We start from the raw sequence: 10186 nt of genomic DNA, 5'->3' as shown, positions 1-10186 counted from the left end.
TAAACATACCAATTGTTTATGGACATTTTTATAACGCAGATGCAGGTAGGCAGCGTCTCGTATATATCGATCTAGCTATATAATGCCGAAACCACAAGCCTACTGCAGCTCTATCTCTATCGGTGGGAGGTAGATACTTTATACTTCCTGTGATCAAACGGTCCAACGCCAAGCATACGAGAGGACTACAATCCCCTCCGGGTCCTTTCGTTTGTTGTGGTGCGGTCTCGTCTCTGCTAACTGTAATATTGAGCTTCTTTGGCTTCTTGTTTCCAGAACGAGTCCAATAATTTATCGCATCCAAGAATTTAGCCAAATAAGAGCTCCATCCCTTAATAATATCTCTTAAATCAACCAATGATATGTAATTTATCATGCTGTCATATACTATTGCCTTAAGGGATGGGATCTGAAGCTCGACGAGAAGCCAATGTTTACGTTCCAAAACAGGGATAAACACCTGCAATCATAAGTAATAATTCATTCATTTGCGCACTTATTTATGAATACCTTTAAACTCAATCTAAAATAAACACTAACCTTATCGACCTCCCACCATGCAGGATAAAGTTTAGCTTGTCCATTGCCCAACGCAAATGATTCATCTCGTTGATTCTTCAAGTGAACGGCGTTAAAAGATGTCGGCATAATTGTATATCGTGTATTTCTTTTATTTTCCTTAAGTTTCCTAATTATTAGAAGACGTAACACCCACACATCGATATGCTGTTTTACAAAAAAAGACATATATTAGTAACTTACATAAATTTAAAAAAAAAAATAATCAAATTAAAATATAAGAAAAATATAAGACTTACCCCTCCATCAAAATAGCCATTGTCTTCGACCCCTAATAATACGCCCCACCAAGACCGATCAAGCAACAAATAGATATCATCGTTGAGCTTGCATATGTCAGTGAAACACCCTTGGCTCCGCTCATGTAGATAAAAATCAACTGCGGTCTTAGCCCAAAGGGTGTTATCCAGAATTGTGTCCGGTAGTTGTTTCCTCTCCACTTCAGATACCGGTATGGTACTGGCCGGTAACTCATACGAGAGCCAACTTGAATCCATCATGTCCGGCACGTCAGAGGGTTTCTCAAGAATCCTACATATGACTCCATGTGAATCGGGCTCTTGAATGGTGGGATGGACCTCTTCAACGATGACAGTGGCCTCTTGAACGGTGGGAGGGGACTCTCGAGGAATGATAGGGGTCTCTTCAACGATAGGAGTGGACTCTTGAGGGATGACAGGCAAGTCGGGCTTCTTCTTGCGGTGTCTTCGCACTATTGGGGTATACGGAGACTTAATAGCACGTGCACGCCGTCTGATGCGTGAACTCTGTCGTGCAAGAAAAACCCGACGTAAAGCATCCACCTTATCGGTCCGCTAAATAATTAAATACAAATATCAGTAAATAAACAGACATGATATTTAAACAGTGAAAACAAAGACAAATATATTTCAAACTTTCAACCAAAAGACAAAACAAAGACAAATACTAACTTCATAGTGTTAAAGAATACACAGTTTAGCAGAATTTGCAGCAACCGAATAAATTTACTTCAACCAAAAGACAAAACAAAAAGACAAATACTAACTTCACAGTGTTAATAAACAGTTTAGAAGTATTGGCAGCAACCGAATAAATTTACTAAGCAATCTAAGTGAAATGGTTAATTTAAGTGAAATTACGAGTAAATTTATCATCAAGTTAAATATGGAAAATCTTAAACTTACCTCGTTGCGTAGAGTATGAACCTCATTCTGCAACGATACTACCATCTCACGTAGAGCGGCAACCTCACCACGTAAAGTAGACACCTCCACACGCCATGCACCATCGTTATCGCGTAGAGTACCGATCTCCTCACGCAAGGCATTGACTCATCACGTAACTCCCTTGACTCATCCCGTGGAGGTGGAGAACAGGGAGATAGAAGTCGTGGCATCTTTGCCGGTCGCCTATCATGAGGTGATGGTGGAGAAGAGGCTCGATGATGTGACGGGATAGGTGATGGCTCTCGTTGTAGAGGTGTATAGTCGGGCCGATCAGGTGATGGCTCTGGGTGAGGTGATGGCTCTCGAAGTGGAGGAAGTGGAGGCTGCTCATCATTCGTGCCATCAAGAAAACGCTGACTAGCTTGCCACCAATCAGTGGCAAGCTCAGTCTCCGTGGGTGTCAGTCTCATTAATGGAATGTTGGCCTCCTAAAAATATAAAAACTCAAACAAAGTTAAACATCTACTATTAATAACTTGTTTATATATGATAGTATTTGTGTTAACTTACATTATTTATTGTCGCATATGGTATTAAGTCTTCCCAATCCAACAGGCGTTTCCTCTTCCAGGAAATAGCCCTAGGAATATCATTTGAGGTTTTTAATGCATATGTCCGCATGCTGGGGAAAGCCTCGAATATCCAAATCTACAAACAATATAATAACAAACATTAGTAATTGTTAAATAATTAATTATAATTTTGAAAACATTATATAGAAATTCTTACCTTAAAGGCCCAAATAAAGCCTGACAAAGTGTATTTCGACCCATCGCCCAGCAAACTTTTGCGGTCATCAAAGGCAGACGACAACTTAGTCCAGGTAGTTTTCCATATATACGAACCCCACGGAAACAGATTCCATGCATTTAGGTCCTCTACCAATAATATTAGCTCCTGAGGAATAGGTTGTCTGGCCTCTCTGCCTAAAAAGTCGGCATACAAAAGTAGTAGAAGGCATACTCGGACAACATCGACGTCATTCATCCGAGTAAAACCATCTTTCTTATTAAACAATTTCTTCATGTCGTCGACGTGTAAGTTCGGTTTCTCTATTGACTCATCAGGAAAAACCCTGGATAACCATGATGGGCGGGTGATATGACGAGTGTACCGGCCTACATCATCGTGTCCGAATCGTAGACTAGTGATTAAGCAGAACTCCTTCCGCCCAAAACAAGTATACGCCGGTGGAAAATGAAACCATATCTCTTCCTCACCATGTTGTATACTGTCGGGTAGATCGCTAGTCATGGTCTGAAGCCACAAATGGGTCAAATTAGCATCTCCACCCGGATGTTGTACTCTCAGCCATGGCCCGAAGCAGGTTTCCTCAAACAATTTTCTTTGTGCAGGTGAAAGCTTCGAAGCAATTGTAGTGGCTATGCTAACTTTATTCCTTAATGTCAATGAAGCCGAAAAAAATTTCTATAAAAACAATAAACATACCAAGTTAGATATACCAAAAACTACACTGTCAAGATATACCAAAAACAATAAACATAAATAGTAGTTTATTCTTGAAACTAAAATTTGCAACACTGTTTTGTCTTTTGGTTGAAATGAAAATCGCAACGAGATAATGAGAATCGCAACGCGGAAATGACTATCGCAACGAGAGAATCGCAACGCGAAATAATTATCGCAACGAGAGAATCGCAACGCGAAATGAAAATCGCGTTGCGATAGTTATTTCCGCGTTGCGATTTTCATTCTCGAAACTATTCTTCTTCTGCATTACTTCAACCAAAAGACAAAACAAAGACAAATACTAACTTCACAGGCTAAACAGTTTAGCAGTATTGACAGCAATCGAATGAATTTAATAAGAAATCTAAGTGAAATGGTTAATCTATTATTGAAATTACCAGTAAACTTATCATCAATCTCAATATGAAAAACCTAAAATAATGCAAAATTTTAAAAAAAAAACAAAAAAAAAACAAAAAAAAAACTAACCCTCGGAGGTTGATTTTCCATTTCTGAATGATTGTGAGAGATTTTTTACTGTGAATGGTTGTGAGAGATTTCGCCGGCGATGGGGCCGGAAATCTTCGGAGATGGGGACGGATTTCGCCGTAGAGAGTGAGAGATGGAGATGGGACTAAGTGTTGTGATTTTAGGTTTGAGGTATGAGTTGCGATTACTGTGGACGGTTCAGTTTCCGATTTATTAAGAAAAAATTCGTGTTTGGAATTTGAAAAAAAAATACGCGTTAATACGAATGGCGCTATGTAAATCGCATTGCGATAGTAAGATTCGCATTGCGATTTACGTATTCGCATTGCGATTTTCCTAATTCGCATTGCGATTTACTTAATCGCGTTGCGATTTACGTATTCGCATTGCGATTTACTTAATCGCGTTGCGATTTACGTATTCGCATTGCGAATTATGAAAATCGCAACGCGAATACGTAAATCGCAATGCGAATTAGGAAAATTGCATTGCGATAGTCAGTATCGCATTGCGATTTTCCAAATTCGCATTGCGATTTACTTATTCGCATTGCGAATTGGGAAAATCGCAACGCGAAAATGGAAAATCGCATTGCGATAGTCATAATCGCGTTGCGAATATGGAAACTGATTTGCGATAATGGAGATCGCGTTGCGAATTAGCTATCGCATTGCGATTTTGTTGGTCATTTTGGCAAATCCGGAAAAAGTTGGTTAAAATCGTATATTATATGGGATTTTTGCCACTGAGATTATTTTCTCTTCTTTAATATATTCTACCAACAATAATACTATCATTTCATTTGCAGAATATCCAAGTACCTGTTCTTCGTAAGCAGCCAACGCCATGGATTGTTTGGATTGAGTCTTTGATGATATATGAGAAGGGATCACAGATAATGAAACACCATTGTTGTTCCTTCGAGCATGAGAAGATGGTGGTCTAGGACCAGCGGTAGAACCCTTGGTTGTGCATTGATGTGCTTCTGATTTCTTGCTTGCTTCCTTTCCACCTTTAGAAGCCTCCCTCCTTTCTATTGGATTGTAACTAAAAGAAAAGCAAATACTCATTCATAGATCTTTTCACTTCTTATTCACGAATAGTGAAACCGTTTACTATAAAACTGCAACAGTAAAGTATCACGAATTTTAACAAAAGACAAGTTAGCCAAACGAACCGCAAAACTAAAGTAGTTAACAGAAGGCCAATTATTCTGAAAATTTAACATTATATTAACTTGAAATTAAACAGGGGTAAAGAAAAACAATTTACAAAGAGAACAGAAAACCCACAAAAGAAGGTCAATTAACTAAAATCATTCGCCGACAGAAAATAAATTTAGGGTTTGAAAGAGATTTACTTATGAAGACCGCCTCCATTGACAGAATCGAAATATCTTTTCATCCATTGCATGAACTCCAGATTATCAAGCGGCCTGCCTTTCACCAGCTTGCTCACTTCGATATGCTAAAACCGCCAGAAAATTAAATCAAAATTTAAAACAACGAAAGTATTAAAAAAACAAATTCCAACAAAATTAAAATTAAAAAAAAACCTTAGTGATCTTGAGTTTGTTAAAGACATCTTGTAGGACTTTGTAATTTTGAATCATCTCGTATTCATTTTTGGCATCGAAGTTGACTTTGTGCATGGGCACCATACCCGGGAGAACTGAATCCATCAGCTGGCAGTGAATTGCACCAGAACTGTTGAAAATCCGTGCCAACTTGCACCGAAAGCTACGAAAAAAATATATAACTCCACCGAATGGTGGAATTGTCAAAAGAAGTGTTAATTGTTGAAAAATGGTAAATGCACACTCTTACATTTAGTCATTGTACTTTAGGGTATTTTCAAGATTAGTCATTAAACTTCAACTATAAATACCTATCTCATTTAGTTTAAAAACCATCCCAAATCATTCTAGCTTTCTTCCAATACTAAAGAGAATTTAGAGAGTTTCTTGAGAGTTGTTTTCTCCTTTTTACCAAGAGAGAATTATCATTGTTTTCTCCTTGGTAGATCGAGAGAGGTTGTAATTCCTATTTTCTCATAGTTAAATTCTTCTACCGTTGCCCGTGGTTTTTACCCTATATTATATAAGGGTTTTCCACGTAAATTTTGTGTCTTCTTTATCTTCATTTTTATTTTCTCAAATTATCAGTTACGATTTTGCTCTATCCGATAGCCGTCTTCCGTAACAATTGGTATCCGAGCTAGATTAGAGTGTGTAATATCTGCTTATTATCTTTGTGGTTGCCACCAAAAGGTGGATCCTCCAACATAAGAAAATAAGAAGTTATTACCCATTCTTTGAAGGTTCCAGAGAACTATTCACGATAGTGAAATAGTGGCAGCTATCCGTAGAAGAAGCTATGACAACGAAATTTGATATTGAGAAATTCAATGGGAGAAATTTCTCATTGTGGAAATTAAAGAAAATCGGCGCAAGAACAAGGAAGACGGACAAGTAAATCTGCAACAAGCAGAAGCGTTGACAACGATGAGAGGGAGATCAACAGAATGTGGCCAAAGCAGCAGTCACAAACATGGTAGATCAAAGTCGAGGAGCAAGAAGAATTTAAAGTGCTACAACTGTGGAAAGAATGGTCACTTGAAGGATTGTTGGAGTCTAAATAAAAACTCCAATCCACAAGGTAATACCGCAAACACTTCAGATGATGGAGATGCTTTATGCTGTGAAGCGTCAACCACCGTGGAAGGCAGAAAAAGATTTGCAGATATATGGCTCATTGATTCGGGAGCGACATATCACATGACCTCAAGAAGAGAATGGTTCCATCATTATGAACCTGCCTCAGGAGGATCTGTGTATAGTTGCAATGATCATGCCTTAGAGATTGTTGGTGTGGGAACCATCAAATTAAAGATGTATGATGGAACAATTAAAGTTGTTCGAGATGTACGGCACGTGAAAGGCCTGAAGAAAAATTTATTATCCTACGGATTGTTGGATAATAATGCTAGCAAGATTGAAACACGGAAAGGAATCATGAAGGTGTTCCGTGGAGCGCTTGTGGTGCTGAAAGGTGAAAAGATAGCTGCAAACTTGTACATGCTGAAGGGAGAGACATTGGTAGAAGCAGAAGCCTCTGTTGCCTCATGTAGTTCAGATTCTGCAATGTTATGGCATAAGAAACTTGGACACATGTCAGAACAAGGAATGAAAGTTCTTGTGGAGCCAAAAGCTACTTCCAGGCTTAACAAAGGTATCACTTACTTTGTGTGAGCATTGCATAACAAGTAAGCAATACCGGTTGAAATTAAACACATCAAATTCTAGAGGCAAAAGTGTTATAGAATTGGTTCACTCTGACGTATGGCAAGCACCAGTAACATCCCTAGGTGGAAAAAAATACTTTGTCTCATTTATTGATGACTACTCCAGGAGATGTTGGGTGCACCCTATTAAGAAGAAGTCAGACGTGTTTTCAACTTTCAAAAACTTCAAAGCGCGAGTGGAACTTGATTCTGGAAATAAGATCAAGTGTTTCAAAACAGATAATGGAGGAGAATACACAAGCGAAGAATTTGATGACTTTTGCAGGAAAGAATGCATCAAAAGACAGTTCACAGTGGCGAACACTCCTCAACAAAATGGAGTGGCAGGGCGGATGAACATAACCATTTTAGAAAGAACAAGAGCAATGTTGAGGGATGCAGGCCTAGAAAAATCATTCTGGGCAGAAGCAGTCAATACCGCCTGTTATCTTTGTAGAAGATAAGCTACAAAGAAAAGAAGAAGATGGTAGCGCTGAAAAGTCAGAGACTACATAGATACATGTGGAAAAGGAGTTTGAACAAGGAGATTCTTTTGAAGCAGAACCAACACATGATGAACAAGAACCAGAGAGTTCTGAAGCTCCAACAACTCGTCAATCAGATCGTGTGAAAAGACGTCCCAATTGGCACTCAAATTATGTTATAGAATGTAATATTGCATACTGCATTTTAACAGAGGACTGTGAGCCATCAACATACCAGGAGGTAATAAACAGCTCATATGCTTCACTATGGATGATAGCGATGCAAGAGGAAATTGAATCCCTTCATAAAAATAAAACATGGGACCTTGTGCCACTACCACAAGGAATGAAGCCAATTGGTAACAAATGGGTCTTCAAAATCAAGCGAAATGGTGACAATCAAGTTGAGAGGTATCGTGCAAGACTGGTGGTCAAAGGATATGCTCAAAAAGAAGGTATTGATTTCAATGAAATATTTTCTCCTGTGGTTCGACTAACAACAGTTCGAGTAGTTTTGGCAATGTGTGTTATATTGGACTTACATCTAGAGCAGCTAGATGTTAAAACAACTTTTCTTCATGGAAATCTTGAAGAAGAAATTTATATGCTCCAGCCTGAAGGTTTTGAAGAAAAAGAAAAGAACTTGGTTTGCAGGTTGAACAAATCTCTGTACGGTCTAAAGCAGGCGCCGAGGTGTTGGTATAAGAGATTTGATTCCTTCATTATGTGCCTTGGATACAACAGACTTAATGCAGACCCTTGTGCTTATTTCAAGAGGTCTGGTGATAACGATTTTGTTATATTGTTGTTGTATGTGGATGACATGTTGGTTGCAGGACCCAACAAAGATCATATTGAAGAATTGAATGCACAACTGGCTATAGAATTTGAAATGAAGGACTTGGGATCAGCAAACAAGATTCTAGGGATGCAAATTCACCGAGACAGAAGTAATAGGAAGATTTGGCTTTCACAAAAGAATTACTTGAAGAAAATCTTGTCACGATTCAACATGCAAGATTATAAGCCAATTTCTACCCCTCTTCCTATTAACTTCAAATTATCCTCCAGTATGAGTCCTAGCAGTGAAGAAGAGATGATGGAGATGTCTCGAGTACCGTATGCATCAGTAATGGGAAGTTTAATGTTCGCTATGATATGCACAAGACCAAACATTGCACAAGCAGTGGGAGTGGTTAGTCGGTACATGGTGAATCCAGGCAAAGAGCACTGGAATACAGTGAAGAGGATCCTGAGATACATCAAAGGGACCTCAAATGTTGCATTATGTTACGGAGGATCAAACTTACTTATCAATGGGTATGTCGATTCTGACTATGCAGGGGATTTAGATAAAAGCAAATCTACAACAGGATATGTGTTCAAAGTTGCTGGTGGAGCTGTAAACTGGGTTTCAAAATTGCAGTCAGTTGTGGCTACATCCACAACAGAAGCAGAATATGTAGCAGCTACACAAGCCAGTAAAGAAGCAATTTGGTTGAAGATGCTATTGGAGGAGCTTGGGCACAATCAAGACTATATCTCTCTGTTTTGTGACAGTCAAAGCGCCTTGCATCTAGCAAGGAATCCAGCATTTCATTCAAGGACAAAACACATACAAGTTCAATACAATTTCATTCGTGAAAAGGTGAAAGAAGGGACGGTAGATGTGCAGAAGATCCATACCAAAGACAATATAGCAGATTTCATGACGAATGCGATCAATACTGATAAATTTACCTGGTGTCGATCCTCTTGTGGCCTGTCAGAGACGTAAGCAACATGAAGGTACAAGGTAGAAAGAATGGTGTGAAGATATGATTATTCCAATCAAATCTTCAAGTGGGAGATTGTTGAAAATCGGTGCCAACTTGCACCGAAAGCTAGGAAAAGATATATAACTCCACCGAATGGTGGAATTGTCAAAAGAAGTGTTAATTGTTGAAAAAATGGTAAAGGTACAATGTCACATTTAGTCATTATACTTTAGGGTATTTTCAAGATTAGTCATTAAGCTTCAACTATAAATACCCTAGCTCATTTAGCTTAAAAACCATCCCAAAGCATTCTAGCTTTCTTTCAATACTAAAGAGAATTTAGAGAGTTTCTTGAGAGTTGTTTTATCCTTTTTACCAAGAGAGAATTCTCATTGTTTTCTCCTTGGTAGATCGAGAGAGGTTGTAATTCCTATTTTTCTCATAGTTAAATTCTTCTATCGTTGCCCGTGGTTTTTACCCTATATTATATAGGGGTTTTCCACGTAAATTTTGTGTCTTCTTTATCTTCATTTTTATTTTTCATTTTTGGCATCGAAGTTTACTTTGTGCATGGGCACCATACCCGGGTGAACTGAATCCATCAGCTGGCAGTGAACTGCACCAGAACATGCCTGAAAAACGCACCGGATCGAAAAAAACATGAACAAAATTCTTATTTTTCTATTTTGAATCAAAATTTGGAGAGGAAAGAAAACAGAAGAAAGAAACCTCTTCCACTCTGGACAGATTGAGATGGAGAGTGGAGTTGATCCAAGCAAGAATCTCATATCTTCCTACGAAGTAAGCCCCATCCATCATTCCAATATTCGTCGCCATTGCTCTCTCTTCTTCTTCTGGAAACCAAAGACTTTATCTTTCTCTTGCTTTTTAGTTTCCTTTTAAAGGCTATGGGAGT

The 10186-nt window shown here is 38.6% G+C and overlaps 1 protein-coding gene across 1 annotated transcript; it reads right to left on the bottom strand.

Annotated features, from left to right (window-relative positions):
• Positions 1-4497: 4497 nt before the first annotated feature.
• Positions 4498-10143, bottom strand: LOC120125607 (microtubule-associated protein RP/EB family member 1C-like). Its single transcript, XM_039143996.1, has 6 exons — positions 10000-10143; positions 9829-9902; positions 5302-5383; positions 5107-5213; positions 4568-4793; positions 4498-4521 (listed from the first exon to the last, which is right to left on the bottom strand). The coding sequence occupies exons 1-6, from the start codon at positions 10105-10107 to the stop codon at positions 4498-4500; spliced, it is 621 nt and encodes a 206-aa protein (XP_038999927.1). The 5' UTR covers positions 10108-10143.
• Between the last annotated feature and the right edge of the window lie 43 nt (positions 10144-10186).

Source organism: Hibiscus syriacus, unplaced genomic scaffold (genome assembly GCF_006381635.1).
Source record: "Hibiscus syriacus cultivar Baekdansim isolate YM2019G1 unplaced genomic scaffold, ASM638163v2 tig00110435_pilon, whole genome shotgun sequence".
NCBI lineage: Eukaryota > Viridiplantae > Streptophyta > Magnoliopsida > Malvales > Malvaceae > Hibiscus > Hibiscus syriacus.
The sequence above is the reverse complement of the archived record's forward strand: the minus strand, read 5'-3'. Positions and strand labels throughout refer to the sequence as shown.